The sequence below is a fragment of the Sciurus vulgaris genome (assembly GCF_902686455.1).
Source record: "Sciurus vulgaris genome assembly, chromosome: 8".
NCBI classification, from domain to species: domain Eukaryota; kingdom Metazoa; phylum Chordata; class Mammalia; order Rodentia; family Sciuridae; genus Sciurus; species Sciurus vulgaris.
In genome coordinates, this window is record NC_136468.1 from 17,733,079 (window position 1) to 17,751,907 (window position 18,829).

General features: G+C 40.1%; 1 protein-coding gene across 3 annotated transcripts in view; it reads left to right on the forward strand.

Annotated features, from left to right (window-relative positions):
* DGKI (diacylglycerol kinase iota) overlaps positions 1-18,829 on the forward strand; it is a 432,523-nt gene that overhangs the window by 227,240 nt on the left and 186,454 nt on the right. For all 3 annotated transcript variants that reach the window (XM_079150095.1, XM_079150096.1, XM_079150097.1), the window contains 4 exons: positions 74-156; positions 2,013-2,073; positions 16,759-16,872; positions 18,170-18,307. In XM_079150095.1, the coding sequence (XP_079006221.1) occupies positions 74-156; positions 2,013-2,073; positions 16,759-16,872; positions 18,170-18,307 (396 nt within the window). The remainder of the gene's footprint in view (positions 1-73; positions 157-2,012; positions 2,074-16,758; positions 16,873-18,169; positions 18,308-18,829) is intronic.

Consider the following 18,829-nt stretch of genomic DNA (forward strand, 5'->3'; position numbering starts at 1 on the left):
TTTTTAATATGGGGGAATTTCTGTTATTTTCAGTTCTCTCTCTCTCTCTCTCTCTCCCTCTCTCTCTCTCCAGGGAACCAAAGTCCTGCAGATGTTCATGTGGTATCTGAATCCACGGCAAGTCTTTGATCTTTCTCAGGAAGGGCCAAAAGATGCGTAAGTCTGGAATATCCTCCAGGGTCCATATTCGTATGTATTTTAGGCAAGGGAGAACTTTCTGATTTCGGGGTCAAGCTCCATTACCTGACCACCTTGTGAAACATTTTCTGACCATCTCTCCTCTACTCTCTCACCTGTACTTTCCTACCTTTAAAATGGTATGTGATGGGCCCTCTTACTCATCCTTGGGTTAGTTTCTTTTAAAACATACTTCTCAATTATTAACTCACTGAACACTTCTAGTGTGTTTGCTGCTTGTGTGTGTCCAACTGTAGATTATTCACAGCAAGTTGTGAACTCAGAAAGGACCCATTGTTTCTGTTTTCACATGTACAACTTTGGAGGTGCACATAGTGGCAATGTGGATTGATCTCTGGTGAGAACAACCCTGTTTATTTGTGAACATTTGATTTAGAGGGCTGGTGTGTTTGCCTGTGTGTGTGTGTGTTTGAGAAACTGATGCTTATACCTGTGGCCTCTACCCCAGCACAGGAGAAATGTTTAAATTCCTGTTCAATCCATTTTCTGAGTTTCTCAGAAATCTCATTCTCTGTTTTTGTTAGAATGCTAAAAATTAAGACTAGATGAAGGTAATTGTCCACGGTGGCAAAGAGCAGGGACACTTTTGCCTTTTCTTACTGCCTATTTTAAATTCATCTACTAAGATAGTTCTGATGTGATCTGATTAAATAGTACAAAAGAAAGGATACCAGTTTCTTAAATAAGTAGCAATATCAGAAGCAATGAGATGTCAACTCAGATGATTTCTAAAGAAATGGTATTCCTGCATGAATGGATAGATTATATATTTTAAACATGCAAGAGAACATGAACTATGAAGCTTAAATTTGTGGTTCCTCAAATCTATGCATTTCTTTGCCACTAGAGTTTGCTCTAAGACTTCTGTATCTTTTTTTTTTTTTTTGTATTTGATTATGCTAAGACAAATCTACTACCCTGGCTTCTGTCCTTTTATCTGTTTACTTTTCTTAAGATTTTTATCACTTTAGTTGGACCTTAGGTAGATGCTTTATAGGTCACCATGGAAAGTATGAAAGGACAGGAAATATGTTCAGAAAAAGAAATCATCGTTTTACTTAACAGGTAATGTTTTCGAGAGCAGAGTCAGTAATACTTCACTTAATTAGCAAAATGATCAGCAGCGGCAGGATCACTGAATCTTCTTGAGAGGCAGCTGGTAAGAGAACATGATCTGACCTCAGCAGGCAAATTCACAGGACAGGACAATCAACAAATCTTCCCACTTGGGCTGGGAATGTAGTGTAAGGAGGGCTGTGAGTGACTTAGTTGAGTGATAGGCTTGTAGGTATGTTCACAATGACAGTGGAGAAATTATCTACAGTTTTCTTAAAAAAAAAAAAAAAAAAAACTTTCTAGAATTAAGAGTGGGAATATGGGTTTAAAAATAAGTAATTTCAGGAAAGGGTAATGTAATAAAACTTTAAAAGGAGACATATAAGGGCTATCATTTCCAAATTAATGATGATTTTCTTTAAGAAAGAAGAGAACCATGAGAAAAGAGAAACAGAGAAAGTCAAGAACTAAAGAAAAAAATCAATATGAGTTGGCACAATAATGGGAAGCATGAGAAATAAGGACACCCCCAAGTCCCATTCAGTATTGGCCATTTAACATCCTGTTTGCTTCTGCCTCTGCTCCAGTGGCTGGACGAGGCCCCAGTGGTTACCTGGACTGGTTTTGAGGGGTTGTCTTCCTAGGGGTTTCACATTTCCCCCCCAGGATGCCACCTCCCTGGTCCTGTCCTCTGCTTTCTTTTGGCTACCTGCCGCACTGTGTTCTTTTGTTCACTTTCCTTTCTGTTTCCTCTGCAGGCTTGAGCTGTACAGGAAGGTACCTAATCTGCGAATTCTGGCCTGTGGTGGGGACGGAACGGTAGGTCCTTGAAAGAGAATCCAGTTCTCTCCTTGTTCTTGTTTTCCATGTGACTGTTTTCTTTCTTCCTTTCTGGTCCTCCCAAGCCCATAAGATGAATGTGTCTCTCCTGGGGGTTGTAGGCCCTGAGGCTTAGAAAGGACTTTGCTATTGTCTTCATGGTTGTCTACCTGACCTTTCTAAAGTCTCTTCACTCATCAAATATACTATACCTCTCCCTTAAGGTGAGGATACCGGCATATCCCTGGAATGAAAAACGTAGACAGTTAAATTCATTTAAAAACACAAACATCGATTTGCACTTACTATTTTTAAGTTATTTTCTTTTTTAAAACTAGATACATGTAGACCTTGTATAATATTTAAATCGGATTATATGTACGTATCCCTTCAATCAGTTATTTCTTTATGGTAAAAACATTAAAATTCTTTCTCCTAAGGTTCTGAAACATGCAGTATATCATGGTTATCTGTATTCGCATGCTGTGCAGTAGCACAAGAATTTCTTGCTCCTAACTATGACTTGATTCCCATTGATCGCTTTCCATCCCTTCTTACTACCTTCCTTATCCTCTTGCTACCACAGTTCTATTCTCAGATCCTGTGAGGTAAACTGGTTTTGATTCCACCCACAAGTAAGATTATGTGGTACTCCCTTTCCATGCCTGGCTTCTTTAACATAATCTCCAGTTCCATCCCCATTGCTGCAAATGACAGGATTTCATTATTTGTTTATGACTGGAGAGTATTGCATGGTGTATATTTACTGTATTTTCTTGATCCATTCATCAGTTGATGGGTCTCAGGTTGTTCAGTGCTGCAGTGAATTTGCCTGCTGAGGTCCATACTGATTACATTTCCTTTGGGTAAATACAAGTGAATTGCTGAATCCTGTGGTAGTTTTTAATTTCTTGAGGAGCTTCAATATTGTTTTCCATAGTGGTTGTTTTAGTCAATATTTTGATGCTGTAACCAAAAGTCCCAACAGGAACAATTTTAGAGGAGGAAAAGTTTATTTGGTGCTCATGGTTTTAGAGGTTTCAGACCACAGACAGCCAACTCCATTGCTCTGTGCCCAAGGTGAGGAGGTGAGGAAGAGCATAATGGCAGAAGGGTGTGGTGGAGGAAAGCAGTTCAGGATATGCACCAGGAAGCAGAGGGTCAGGGAGCATTCCACTCACCGGGGACAAAATATAAATTCCAAAGGCATGCCCCCGGAGTCTATCGTCTCTACACCCTATCTGCCTACAGTTACCATCCAGTTAATCATATTAGTGGATTAATCCGCAGATTAAATTACAACTCTTGCAATCTGATCATTTTACCTCTGATGGTTCTTGCATTGTGTCACACATGAGCTTTTGGGGGACACCTCATATCTAAATCATAATAATGGCTATTCCAGTTTACCACAAACAGTGCACTAGGTTTCCTTTTATCCACATCCTCACCAGCACTTATCTTTTTTTTATAAAAATGACCATTTTTACTGGGGTGCAATACTATTTCATTGTGGCTTTGATTTACATTTCCCTGATAATTTATAATGTTGAATATTTTTTCATGATCATTAGTCTTCCTTTTAAAAATGTCTAATTAGGTCTATTATCTGTTTTTTAATTGAGGTGTTTGTTTTCTTTCTATTGCGTTTTCTCATTCCTTATATATTCTGGATGTGAACCTTCATGTCAGATGGATGTTTTGCACATATTTCTTCCCATTCTATCGTCTGTCTCTTCACTCTGCTCATTTGCCTTTCCTGTGCAGAACCTTTTTAGTTCAATGGAATCCCTATTTTCAATTTTTCTTTTAATGCTTTTGAGATCTTGTCCAAAAAAAAAAAAATAATAATAATAATAATAATTCTTGCCCTTTTCAACATCCTGAAAGTGTTTCCTTTACATTTGTAGTAGTTTCCTATTTCCAGGTCTTACATTTTAGTCTTTAATCCATTTTTACTTTATTTTTGAAATTGGTGAGAAGTGGAGGTCTAGTGTGATTCTTCTGTGTGTGCATTCCCAGTTTTCTCAGCACCCTTTAATGAAAGGACTGTACTTTCTCCAATGTGTATTCTTAGAACACTTTTTTAAACAAGGTTATTTGGTTACAGATGTGTGGGTTTACTTCTAGGCTCTCTAGTCCATTGCGTTGGTCTGTGAGTCTGGTGTTATGCCAATGCCATTCTCTTTCGATTTCTCGAGCCTTGTAGTGCAATGCTTCCTGCTTCAGTCTTTTCACTCATGATGTCTTTGACTATTTGTGTTTTTTTTTTAAAGGTTCCATACAAATTTTAGGATTTTTTTTCCTAGTTCTGTGAAAAATGTCACTGTAATTTTGATTAAGAGTTACATTACATCTGTATATTGCTTTGGGTAGTAGTATGGACATTTTAACAATATTGATTCCTCTAATCCATGAACTGAGGGTGTAGTTCCACTTTTTAAATGTTCTCTCCAATTCTTTTCATCACTCTTTTATAGTTTTCATTGTAGGGATCCGTCACCTCTGTGGTTAAATTTATTCCTAGGCATTTTACTTTCATAACTATTATAAATGCTATTGCCTTCTTGATTTCTCTTTCAGATAATTCACTATCAGTGTTGGTTTTGTATCCTACAACTTTTGTCATCTTTGTTTATTAATTCAAATAATTTTGATGGCCTCTTTGGAGTATATCATGTCATCTACATACAGTGACAGTTCAGTTTCCTCTTTTACCATTTGGATGCCTTCTACTTCTTTCATTTGCCTACCTAATTTCTCTGAATAGGACTCCCAGAACTATGTTTAATAAAAGTAGTGAAAGTAGGCATCCGTGCCTTTTCTAAGATTTTGTAAAAAGACTTTTAGCTTGTCTTCATTCAGTATAATGTTAACTCTTGGTTTATTATAAACTGTCTATATGATTAGATAGATACATACCAAATTTGTTCCGCATTTTTAGCATGAAGGGATATTGAATTTTATTAAATTTCTTTTCTGCCTGTATTATGATGATCTTAACTTTCTGTCTTTCTTTCTATTGATATCATTGCCATGTTTTTCAATTAGCATATATTGAACCATCTTTGCATCCCTGGGGTAGATAACACTTGATGGTATAAAAGAATGTTCTTTTTAATATATTGTCGAATTCAGTTTCCTAGTATCTGGGGTATTTTTACATTTATGTTAATCAAAGAGATTGGCTGGTAGTGTTCTTCATTTCTTTTGTTCTTGTCTGATTTTTGGTATTGGAATAATGCTGACCTCATAGAATATGTTTGGAAGAATTTCCTCCTCTTTGACTTTTTGGAATAATTTAAGAGAGATTGGTATTCATTCTTTTTTTTTTTTTTTTGGGTGCTGGGGATCAAACCCAGGGCTTTATACTTATAAGGCAAGCACTCTACCGACTGAGTTATCTCCCCAGCCCCTGGTATTCATTCTTTAAATATTTGGTAGAACTCAGTAGTGAAGCCCTCTGATCCTGGGTTCTTGGATGAGAAACTTTACTGATTCAATTTCATTTCTTGTTAATGGTCTATTCAGGTTTTCAGTTTCTTCATGCTTCAATCTTGGTAGGGTGTATGTGTCTAGGAACTTATCCACTTCTTCCAGGTTATCAAATTTATTGGTGTAATTTTGTTCATGACCTTCTTTTTTTTCTCCCCTCTGAAAATGTCTTTATCTCTTCCTTATTTCTGAAGAATAGCTTGCTGGGTAAAATATTCTTGGCTGAAAATTTTTCTTTATTTTTGTTTTTTGTTTTCCTCTTTAGGACTATGAAAATCTCATGCCATGTCTCCTGGCTTTTAAGATTTCTGCTGAGAAGTCTGCTGTCAAGAGAATTGGGACACACTTCAGAGTTATTTATTTCTTTTCTCTTGCTGCCTTGAGAATCTTTATCTTTTATGTTTGAGAGTTTGATTATAATATTGTTTTAGGATTGACATGAATGAATTGAACCTAATTGGATATTTGTATCTTTTTCTAAGTTTGAGAAGTTTTCATTATTACTTCTTTGAATAACCTTTGTACCCTTTGGCATTTTCAAGTTCCTCTTGAACTCCAATATCCCAAATATTTGCTCTTTTAGTGTTGTTTCAAAGTTTCTATAAGGCATTTTTCATTTCTTGTCCTTTTTTCTCTTCTAACCATGTATTTTCAAATAGACTGTCTTTGAGTTCAATGATTCTTTCTTCAGTTTGTTCTGTGATTGATGAAACCATTGTGAAACTACTGTGTTTTTAATTTCACTTAGTGTATTTTTCAGTTTACAGATTCCTGTTTGTTTAAATCATTTCTATCTGTTACATTTATCTGTTAGAGTACTGAATTATTTCTCTGTCTTTTCTTAAAGCTGGTTAACGTTCCTTGAAAATGCCATTTTAAATTCTGAATCTAAGTGTTTACCCACGCTGGTTACTACCTGGTTAGTTTCTGGCATTTTATTTTGACCATTATGTTAGGTCATGTCTTCTTGAAAACTCTTAATGCTTGGTGTGTGATGCCATCTGGGCATTGAGGATTAAGTATATATTCCAGTCTTTGTAATCTGGCATTGTTTTTGTCTTTCTAGAAATTCTAAGCAGGCTAGTTATTTTTCCTGAGCCTGTAGTCTCATCTGTTATTTCAGCAGTAGATGGCACCCTAAGTCCAGGATCTTTTCACGTATGCTATCGGTGTATTGTCATTGTTTCAACACTAGAGGGAGAACCAGGTCCAGGTTTGTTCCAAATCTGCAGTTGATGTATTGTTTAGCATAAACCAGGGGACTATATAAAGAGGGTAGCCCATTCCCCCAAGCCTTTCCCTGTGTTGGCATAGGACTGGATGACTTATCCACAGTCTCTGGCCTGTGGTTGGGAGGGACCAGCCCCAGGCTTCTATGCCATACCTGTGGGTGATGCTGACCCTAACAGAAGCCTGAGGGATGGGGGCTGTCTGTCTCTGTCAGTACCAGTGCTATTCCAGAGGCTCTTGCTTCCATCATTGGCACGGGAATGGAAGCTGTTAATATCTGCCCATTGTTAGGTTTCATCAGCCTGACACTTTCCAAGGCAAAGTTCCAGCGTGGCTATTTTGTCCTACCCTTTAGCATATGGAGTCTTGTTCTCCACTTTGCCCAAGATTGGGATAGTGTGTGTGAAGGCAGGCCCTTGGCTACCAGAGCTAATGCTTAGATGGTGCATGACCAGCTGCAAGGACCTGTAAACCCTCAGGGAGACACCCAGGACCATACTGCAATAGGGCAGTGATAGAGGCCTAAACATGAGATAGTTCCATGAGGGCATGGGTCTCTGCCTAGTTCTTGGGCCGATCTAGAGGCTATATCTGTGAGCACTGGCCTAGGGACAACTGTGCTGCCTGAGGTTGGAGATTGGGTGGAGAAACAGTTCTCTGGCCACCAAGGTGGATGCTAAACTGGGCCACACCTGAGTCTCACAGCACAGGATTCTGTGAGGTCTTGGTGAAGGGTACCATAGGATATTCCAAGTCTGACAATGAAGCAGGACAAAATGTGAGTCTGTCTCACTGGCATATAGGTCTCTACTTGATGTCACAGCATGTCTACAGGCTCTATCTGCAAACTTGACCATGGTTATGGGTCTTTGGTTTCTGCCTGGTATTGGGTCTCATCATGGTGGGCCTAGCTCTGAGCTCTTGTGCTGGCTTTAGTGCCCTACCAGAAGGTGGTGTCTTGCTTCACCCTCTGCTGGCCGAGGTTGGGAAGAGGGGTGACAGAGGCAGTCAACTGCTTGGCTGATGCAGTTCTGGTGGCTCAGCTTGAGGATTTTGACCTGGGGGTAGTGTTTGTGGGGTTCTGCCAGCATCTGGCTTTGCTGTGGTAGGCCTGGAACTGGGTTTCAAGTCTAAGGTGTGGGCTTCATTCCCTTTCCCTCCCCCAAATGGGAAGCACCTTTTTATATACTTCTTGGAGTTGGGCGAGAGGTGATGTAGGTAACTCCTTCCTTCCTTCTTCAGTGCATCTTTTGTTTTTATTTTACTAAAACCAGGCACTGCAGGCCCTATCTGAATTCTTAGCTCTTGTGAAGGTCGTTTGGTGCATTAGTAGTTGTTCAAACTGGCATGTTGGTGGAAGCCAATCACTGGAGGATCTTAGCTGCCATCTTACTCTGCCTCTCTCCATTCATTTGTAATAATTTGTAATAAAACAGAATAACCAAAACAAATGATGGTTTGCCTTAGAGATTACTCATTGGTCCTATTTGTGTTCATTTGTGAAGAAAACATGGAATTGGATTGAAGCTTGCTATCTTGAGTATGTTTTCCCCATTTATGTCTCAACAGTTTCTTCATTTGACCTCTACTTTTGTTGATATATTTAGCAGAGGTAAAAAAGTGAGAATCTTTAGAGCTTGTGCTGTCCCATGCCTTTTTATTTTGGATTTGAAATTTGATTTTTTAGGATTAGGACCTACATTTGTATTATTAGCTATCATTGGTTTTTCTTTAATCTTCCTAATTAGAATGTTTCATTCTCAAATGTAGCTGCAAAATCTCCCCTCTAAGTTCCTCTCATAGCACAAAAACACATAATATGGCTTCAGATACACATCATACTAACAAATGCAATTGGAGCAAAACAGAACACCATTGGTCTCTCTCAATATATTGGTGAAGAGGAAAAACATTTCTTTTTTTCCAGTTGGGAAAAGTGTTTTCCTCTTTAGGGTTCATAATACAAATTTCTGCTTCATGAAATTCATTATAAAGTCTTACAGCTAGAAGAAAAACCCAACTTTTTTTTTTTAACTTAGTGTTTTCCAAAATGTATTTGGTCATGGAATTTTATCCCCCAGAATGCCAGTTAAATTTCAATTGGTTCCAGTGTCGCAGCGAGATATTCAGCTAGTGTAGGGGCAACAAGGGTGTGATCTCTTTCCTCCCCATCATGTGTCATGGCAGATACTCCTGTAACAAAATATAGGTTAACAAGAAAATAAACATAACAAATTTGTTTGATCAAAGCTTTAGTGACCTAGGAACCTTTAGCTGAAAACCCAACGTCCCAGGGAAAATGATTTGCTTTCAAGCTTATATTTGATGAAGAAGGGACAGCTGAGTAGAAACATAATTAGACATGAAGGGTCTGATCTGATAGTCATGGGAGCCCAGTGAGGGTGATATGCTCAGATACTTCTTGGCTCCTCTGTGTAGAGTTCTTTCCTCCCAGGCCTAGGGCAGAACCTCTTTGGGAATGAGGATGTTATGATCAGAAAGTTAGGCAGGAGAATGCTTTTATGGCCAGCTCCTAACCAGGAAGGTGGGGAAGATTAAAATAATGTTTTGGGGCTTTATGGCTTGCTTTGGGGGAAAAGGGTTCTAGTTTCTATGACCTGTCTTGGCAAAGAGGAATTCTGATTTCTGTAGAAGAAAATGAGGGGAAGAGAGGCAGGAGTCCAGGAGAAAGTCAGAGAGACAGAAGCCTTGCTTGCTTCTGAGGCCCTTCCCGTGTTCTTCAGTTCGAAGCTCGCGGCGTTCCGGAGTGCCGTACCTTGGGATGTTATTTTATTTTCTTCTTGGATTTCATTTTCTAAGCCCAAATACTATTGGAGAATTTTCCCAACTTCCTTTTCAAAGAATGACATCCAAACAAATCCCCGAGGGGTAAATACACTGTGTTCTTCTGCCAGTCCCTGGATTTGTTGTCTTCAGTGAAGGGCAGGCCTGCACTACAGCCACCTTCTTGCCTTGCTGTACCATGTCAGCATATAGCACTCACCTCCTTTACCCTCTAACTAGTAACAACAACAGAGAGGTTGAGGATATGCTTGCCATTCAGAATTCATAGTTCTTCCTCTTCCTTAGCTGAAATCCACACCAGCTATCTATTATATCCCCAAATTGTGGACTTCACCACTGCATCAGTTGTTCCCCCTCTAAATCTCCCCATCTCCACTGAACCTCCCGTTGGACCTTCCCTTCTCCTCCTCTTTCCTTCTCTTTCCTCTGCTCAGCAGATATGTGTAGAAATCACTGCATTAAGTTGAGTACTATTGAGACATTCTCTGCAACTAGATGTGTTCAAAAACTTGGGATTTCACAGTGTAAAAGGATAAAGAGGGAGGGGAATCAAGTCCAAACACTTGGAAACACATAATTATGGACCTCAAGCCGAAGTCCGAAAAGAAAATGAAAGGACAGGCAAATAGAAGGGTAACCAGTAGTGTGTTCCGTCAAGAAAATAAATCAGAGAAAGAGTTTCAATAGGGAAGAAGTGGTTAAATTTTTAAGGTGAGATTGAACATTAATAAGAATTTGGAGACTATGGAATAACTGGTGACTTTAAGAAAGCAATTTCAACAGCATGTCTAGGAAAAAAACAGAATTATAGTGAGACTTGTAGCAGTTCTAGTGAACTTCTAATGACCATTTCCAGTAATGGTGATGAGCATCCATGAACTCCTGTGTGCCCTCTGTGACTCATAGATAATCTGGATCTCCTTCTACTTTTCTCATCTGGTCTTTTCTAGCATCTTCTCATCAAATGCCATGATTGATGGTAATTTCGCAAGGCTAAATATTTCTTTTTATGTTCTAAGTGCTAATTTCAGTTTTCACATCCTTCCATATAACTGACAGATGCACTAGTTGTTTACACTTGGGTCTTTCCCATCACTTGCAATAGATATACCTAAAGTAAAAGTAGCATATTTACCCTTAGAATTGGTGCAGAGTTCCCAACAATGATTTCTTTCATAGTGGCATCTGCTGTCCAATTACTTGGAATCCAAACTTTGCTTATCTTATACTTTATGAAAACCCAGGTTTCATTTCACTTTGTTAAAATGAGGTGCTTTGTGAAAACCAGATGTGGTTTTTGAAATGTTTATCATGGAATGGGATTGATATATTTTGCTTTATTTGTCTAGAATATGAAACTTTTAGTTTTGTGGAAGCAGAATTTATATAAAGAAGAGGCAGCCCAATAGATTCATGAAGAAAACCTGCTGGCTGTAGGCAAATAGAATATAATTCTCGAGAGTGTCAGTTATGTATTTGACATGAGGTATTCAGCCCTTAGTTAGTGAACCTGTCACTGCTGACACTGTCAGAATTCTGCCAGTGTGGTGACAAGACTCAGGGAAGAATCTGAGATGGAATGTTTTTGACTGATTATGATGAGAATATATTAACCCTTCACCATATTAGTGTTACTATACAAAGCATTATTTAATATGTAGAAATTTTGCCTTATTTTGGAACAAAGTCCACTTTTAACAATTATGACTTCTCATTAAAGGTCTGGATTAAATTGGTTTTAGGCATCTGCTCTTCTTGCTTATTTCTTGCTCATTTGGCTTCCCTAGATTAGCAGACATCATAAATGGCAAGAAACTCCTGTACCCTGGCTTTCCACAGCCACAGCATGGAAAGAATTATGATTTCCCTTACTTGACAGGAATAAGCAGACCATCCTAAGCCCCTTTCCACTCACTCAGCCTCAGCCTACCTAGATCCCCTCCTTTCTCATGAGCAAGCACAAGGTGTATTCTCGGTATGCATTTGTTGTGAGTGAGCCAATGAATGTCCCAAATCTACATTCTGTTTCAAAAAAAACACGTACCTTGAAATTTTCTTACATTCTTTTTGGTTAATATAATACATATTTCTATAAGGGGCAACTCTGTAAACTATTGAGTGCATAAATTAGAATATCAGAAAGAAGAATGGCAGGTTAGCCCTCCATCCTTTGGTATCCAGTGGGAATTGGTTCCAGAAATCCCATCTGTTCCCAGCTCCATAGACACTCAAGTCCCTTGTATAAAATGGCATAGTATTTACATGGAACTTCCCATACACTTGACATCTTCCCTATACTACTTTTAACTTCCAATACGATTTAAGTACTCTGTCAATGGTTGTTATTGTATTGTTCAGGGAATAACGACCAGCCATGGTTTGTTGATTCCTCAGATGCAGAACCCTTGAGATGCAGGGCTGGCTGTGGAAGTGACCAAGGCTGTGTCCTGATTTTCTTTTGGAATTGGGAATGTTGCTCTTGTTCTCCTTTGGTTTCTCAGTGTGAGTGTCCTTTACTTTTCTACTGTGTACGCCACCAGACAGTGCAACACGCATCTGTTCTTTCGGGAGAAAATGCTGGTTCACTGTCATCTGCATCCCTCAGCCACGTCTAGTGTTGGTATACTGAAGAAGAAAACATTGCTCAAAATATTGCTCAAGCTGAAAACGGACAGGTGGTGGCAGCATAGGCCAGCTGCTGCGGCATGACTGCTCAGGGCCGAGGCGGAGGGCCTGGTGTTCTCAATCTGTCAGCCTTGCTTTTCTTAACGAAGTAAGAAAAGAATTCTGCATGCTGGAAAATGATTTGGCCAATCCAGATAACTTTCTTCAGTTCTAGTGGAAAATATGCCAGGTGCCATGTGATGCAACCAATTAAATTATTTAATTGAAAGGTGAACTGGGGGAGGTAATTTGGAATGGTAAAACCCTGGCAAAAGGAGCAGCTGCCCACAAGCCTGCAGTTGGCAGTCTGGAATTCCAGCAGGAACAGGTTGCTGATGACATGAAAGCAGAACCTCAATAACATCTTTGGAACCTGAGGTCTTTTTTAAAGTTTTGCTCTCATAAGGACAAAGCACAGATTATGACCCGAGCTCCTTTATGTCTCTTGCTATTGTAGGTGTATTCCTGTCCATTCTCTTCTTCGTAGTCCCTTGTACTGCAGGGCCGCTTGGTTTTGACAGTTCTTCATAGTCTTCCAAAGAAAAGCTGTTGATGGCAGCTGAAGTGGGACTGATTTGAAAATTTAGGGCTGTTTTTCTTTAAGTAGAGCGAAAGGAAGTGTGCATTTTACTTCTAGGAAATGATCTTTATTGATGAAGGAAGAAAAATATAGGTGAATAATAGTAGCTAATGTTCATTGAACATTTCCTCTTCGTGTGAGGCACAGGCTAAGCCACATCGACACATTTCTTAATTGGTGAAATAACACCAAGATGCAGGTACTGTTACTATTCTTGTTTCAAGGATGAGGGAGAAACAGAATAAGTGACTACCCAGACAGTCCGTGGTGGAGCGGGGCTGTGGTCCCAGCGGGACTCATGGTGTCCTGTGCCCCACTGCCCTGCGTGACGCTGCCTTCTGAGGATGCTCTTCCTGAGCAGTAATGATGTAGCCGTCAGAAAAGAAAACTCTTCAGGGCTGAGCCAAGGACAGAGAGACCCACCTCAGCCAGGGGAGTATCAGCCTAACTTAAGTTGGTCTTGAAAGAATATCAAGAAAAAAATTCTGTGCCACAAAAGGAAGACATGAGGTGCATGATAATGGTGGAAGACAAGATGGTCTGCTTGTCAAAAGGGAAGGATTGAACGCTTGATCACTTGGCTTCTGCAAAACGAAGATAGAAAATGTTTTTCCACTTTGTAAAGCAAAACACCTTTACATTCAAATCAACGCTACCCTCTCCTTTGCTGTGTAGGCCAAGTGTAGGAAGAGAGGAGAGGGTGAGAGATCCACGGAGCCCTCAGGACCTAGTGCAGTATCACCAGGATTCTTGACAACCCCCCTGAGAAAGCAGATAGGAGCAGAGCCTCGAAGGCCTGGATGAGCGGAGCCATATGCCAGTCAGAGGACTCTTGAAGAGAACAGCATCGGGTCAAGGAAGTTATGGGAAACTTTTCAAAGTCCTTTGTACTTTTTGAATTTGCAGTAAATGAATCCTCTTCCACTTTAGAATTAGCATTCCTCCTGTGATTTAGAATTTTTCTTTGTTGGCTCATCTTCAGAGGGAGTCATTTGATTTTTTGCTTTTCTATCCCTGTATCACTTCACTATCCCTTTCAGGCAGTTTCGAATTATTTCCAGAACTTTCAAACCAGAGCTGGGCTTCCTGTGGGTGACTAAGTCTTCCACCCCCAGGATGATGGTGGGGGTACCTCAGTGAGCTCGTGGGAAACTGGGCCAAGCAACAACCGGAGACAGGCTCTTTCCGCTGCTTCCAGATGCAAGAGCTCTCCTGGTTCTAGGGACCGTACCCTCGGACAGGGGCCATTCACGTTCTTTGTCCCACATCTCTTCTTCCTTGCCAAGAGGAAGCCTCGTGCCAGCTCAGCTTCCCACTGGCAGGAGGTTTATTTTATTCCTCACTGTTGAGAGACAGACTTTGCTCCTTGCAGGACCAGGAGTCAGGTTGCTCCAAGCCTTCACCTCAGCTTTGCCACTTTGTGTTTTGTTGGTTTCTGACCAAGGAAGACAAGGGGACATGTCCCCAGCCGCCCTCTGTCCTTTGTTTGTCTTGTCTTTTCTGTGTCACTGCTGTGCCTAGAATGGAACCAGGTGTCGAAAGCATAAACTCATAGCAATATCTTTGCTAAGAAAAGAGATTTTAACAAAACATAAGAAAAAAATTCTAATTTAAATCTGCTTAAAGTAGGCTCAAATCAAAAAGGGGAGGTTGAATGATCATCTCTGAGAAGTTTTGAGGAGAAGACTTTCTCTTTCCTTCCTGGGTGGGATGTGGAATTAGATGTCTGCTGAGTTCCATTGCATGTCTGCATGTGTGGTTCTCCTTGGAGCTCTTTGTGTCTGCAATCAGTGATCCCTGATGGTTGGGCTTTCTGAGCATTTTGTTCTTTTTAATGACCTTTAAACTTTCTCCTAGTAGTTTGTTAGAGGTATTTGGCTTTTCCTGTGTTTGGCTCTACTTTCAACAGCACAAGAAAGAGTGCCTAGCACAGTCATCAGAACTAATTTAGCATCTGGTGTTTTTGCTTTCTTTTCCTTTCACAGCGAGCTTTGGTGGTACTGTGTGCAAAGAAAGAGCTAAAGAAGCCCTGGGGTCCAAAATCTAATGAATTGTCTAGGAGTTAATTATCCAGTTTGGAGGAATGGATAACCTTTCTGACATTTTCGTAGATTGAGATTTTTACCTGCATTTTTAGTGTGCCATGTTGGGTGAATGTCGTGGTGTGTCTTTTCAGAAGGTGTCCACATTCTTAGACTTTATGGGTAGACAGGTGAGGCTTACATCCTGGGAAGGAATCTTATGAAGGCGAAAGGATTTTAGATGGAAGTCAAGAGAGGTAATACTGCTCTGATTCTGCTGTTTTATTCTGTCAAAAAATTATGTGCTCTATCTGCACCTCTGAGGATAAATCTGCATGCTAACTGAATTTAATTCAGCAGTTTCTAAGATTTCCCTAGCTCCAAAGAGACCAAAATCACAGGCCATTGCCTCTGGGACACTCAGGCCATATCCTGAACTGGGCTTGGTTCTTTATTCAAAGACTCTATTCATTGTAGTGAGGAGGTTGGCCAGTGGTGTTGATCAGACCTAATTTTGAATGCCATCTCTACTGCATAAACATTGTAATATTAAAGAGATCATTTAAACTTCCTAGTCTCGATTTCCTTATCCATTAAATGGGAATGAAAATTACAGCTATTGAGCATTTTGAAATTTAATAAGACAACTCATTAAAGGATTCTTCTCAGACATAGGGCCTAGGAAACCATCAAGTATGCCATGTTCTTGTTATTGAGAATAACATTCTACCTTAGCCTAACTCAGTTATCTCTTTCTTTCAACTGTATAGTCCTGTGTTTTACTGTAATAGTCTTCATTAACTGTACTATGACTGTCTTAAGAAAATATGACTCTCATACAAATATGGAATGAATACCTGTCAAATTTATTTGGCTCTGTAATGAGGGAATCAGTAAAATGATAAAGCTGTCTTAGAGAATTAGAGAAGAATTGTGTAGTTCAGACCACATTGTGTTCCTATACTTGAGACAAATTGGTTAATGTCATAGGGGGAATAAAACCATAACCTTTAATCTTCTCTTCTTGACATTGCATTTCTACCATGTTAACCAACAGTTATCAAATTCTTTAGGTAGGCCTGTGAAACACTATTCTTGTATGACATTGTAAAGATATGCAGGTTCCTTTTTGCTCTTTTCCAGGTTTTGGGTAATTTTTCTAAATGGTTATAATAAGACCACAAACTAAGTATTATTTATCTTAGGAAAAGATTAAACAGAGTATATGATTCTAGTATATAAGTATCTCTTTTCTACCTAAACTTATAATAGATACTAGGTCCACCCATAATTATCTTTTCATAATGTTTCATTAAGGAGACTATGTGGATATTTAGGAAAAAAACATTAATTTCCAATGCTTAGGAGGGCAACCATATAACAAGTAATTCCACAGGCCCTGGACCATATTTAAGGCTTTGTACACATTTTAGTTTAACTCCAAACAATCCTGTGAGGTAGGTATTATTATTCCATTCCAAAATAGGTAAACAAGTCTCAGTGAAGTTAAGTAATTTAATCAAGTTTGAACAGCGAGTGTGAGTCAGAATTAAAGTTCAGTCAGTTCTGTGCCCTATTAGAGTACCTCCCTGAATCTTCAACTTTCCTAAATTTTAGAGTGTATCTCTAGCTAAACACGCAGATGAATGGGTCTAGTTTTGCTTATGTGAAAAAGCCTGGTCCTTTTCCTATGAAGGAGCTTACCTTTTTGAAACTGCCTGAGATACGTGTCCTTTCTGTCCCCTACATACTGAATTAAACATGTGTTTTAAAGAGAAATAAAACCTCAGCAACCATTTGGTTCAGTTCTGTACAGTCTCCCCTCAAACTGTCTTCTTTGTAATTTATTTATCTTTCTTTTCTTTCTTCTGGCCCCCGATGTGACTGTAGGTGGGCTGGATCCTTTCTATCCTGGATGAGCTGCAGCTGAGCCCCCAGCCTCCTGTAGGGGTCCTTCCTCTGGGGACTGGAAATGACCTGGCTCGAACTCTCAACTGGGGTGGGGTAAGCATCAATCTCAGAGGCTGCCCCTACCACAAGGAGCAGATGGCATCCCTGGGTCACAGACATGCTCAGGAAAGGTTCTTGGAGGGAGGCAAGATGCTTGGTGCCCAAGAGGTGAGTTAGAAATGGGAGTCAAAGTGCAGGTGAACCCTGATTTTATTTGGTAGCTTCTTCAGTTTAAACTTAACATCATCATCAGTTAGAGGGAAGGGAAAGTTTAGAATGAGAAAAATGTGTGGTTAATACACAGGCATGGGGTATTTGGAGGTACCCACTAGGACATAGTCAGGGGTTGGTCTTTGCAAATTTGAATTAATCTTACCCTCAGAATAAAAAAATATGGTTTCACTCCTAACTTTTGGGAACGAAATCCTTACCTTATGGAGTTTTTGAGCATGGGGTTTTTCTGATCAATGTTATCATGACTTTGGCTATACAGGTATCCGACTGTCCTTCCCCCTATGGGACATCTTAAGGCACTAAGATGGCCATCCTATCAATTGATTGATTGGTACTAAGATAGAAGGCACAAGAGACTAACATATGTATCCTTATTTACCTTTTATCTGCTCACATGAGTCTCCATCTCATATGAAAATGATCTTCAGCAGATATTAATCTGGCCTTTGGGTGCATTAACCTCTTACAGAATTTTGTTTTGCTTTATGATTTTTCATTAGTGATATGTAAATAAATAGATCCATATGCAGCAATTAAGGGATTATCAGGGCTCATGTCTCACATCCTAATTAATGATTCAGCTGTTAATAATAACACTGTCAATCAAGGATCCACAAGGAGTGAGGAGCTCCCTAACAGGCTCCTCAGTCTGATTTGCCTGAGGTCACAGAAGGATGGTGTCCTAAAACAAGGTCAGAGGGGCCACAGAGGTAGAATGACAGTAGGAGAAACTGGATGATAGGCATTCTGCCTTGATTCTTCTGCCCTTTTCTATATACATTTGTTCTGTGCACCCCCAAATGTCTCTAGTGAGAGGCATGAAAGTCCTATTTTACTCCAATAAAAGCAACCATCCAGCGTGACCCTCAATGCCCACCAGTGACTGCCGGTTCTTGGTACTGGGAAAAATTATTCCTCAACTTAAACCAGTGAGAGTGAGTGTCTTGTGTCCCTTGCCTGTAGGCGTTGCCTGATGTTCTGAGTACCCAGCATGCTCTCCCAGGCTCCCTAACAACAACAGAGCGGTAGTGGAAGGACCCTTCTTTGAGTGCTGTAGCATCGGATGCGTTGCTTCACTCCCCACAGCAATGGGTGTCTTCTCTGCTTCTGTCCTCAGGGTTACACGGATGAGCCTGTCTCTAAGATCCTATGCCAAGTAGAAGATGGGACAATTGTCCAGCTGGATCGCTGGAACCTCCATGTGGAAAGGAACCCGGACTTGCCTCCGGAAGAGCTTGAAGATGGCGTGTGCAAGGTTAGAGAATTCTTCCTTCAGCAGAAAGGAGCCCCGGGGCATCTTCCTAAGCCACAGGAAATACCTGACTGTAGAGTCCTGGGCTGGTTCCTGTCTAGAACAGGGCAGCATTTGAGTGGGCGGCTCCTGGGGCTGTGAGCATAAGAACACCACCCCCATCCTGCCCCATAGGACTGCTCTAAAGACTCAGATTTCATACTTGCTTCCAGAATCAGGGAGCAGTTCTCTGTCTTTACCTTTCACACTGGCGAGGCATGTATCCCCCATTTTAATCATCCAAATTAATTGTAAACAACTTATGAGAAGATGGAATATGTATGTGTTCCAAAGCATCAAGCATATGGTCTTTCAACAGAAAGAAAACCTGAGATGTCTGGCCTGGTATCAAATATCCTTTATGAGTAGGAGGTTTCAACTAAGCCAATTTCTTCACCTGCTTGGGAATTGAAGATGCCTAAATAAATGCTTTCCCTTAGTGTATTCTTCTAGTCACTGAGCTTTTATTTCAAGCCAAACCAAAGG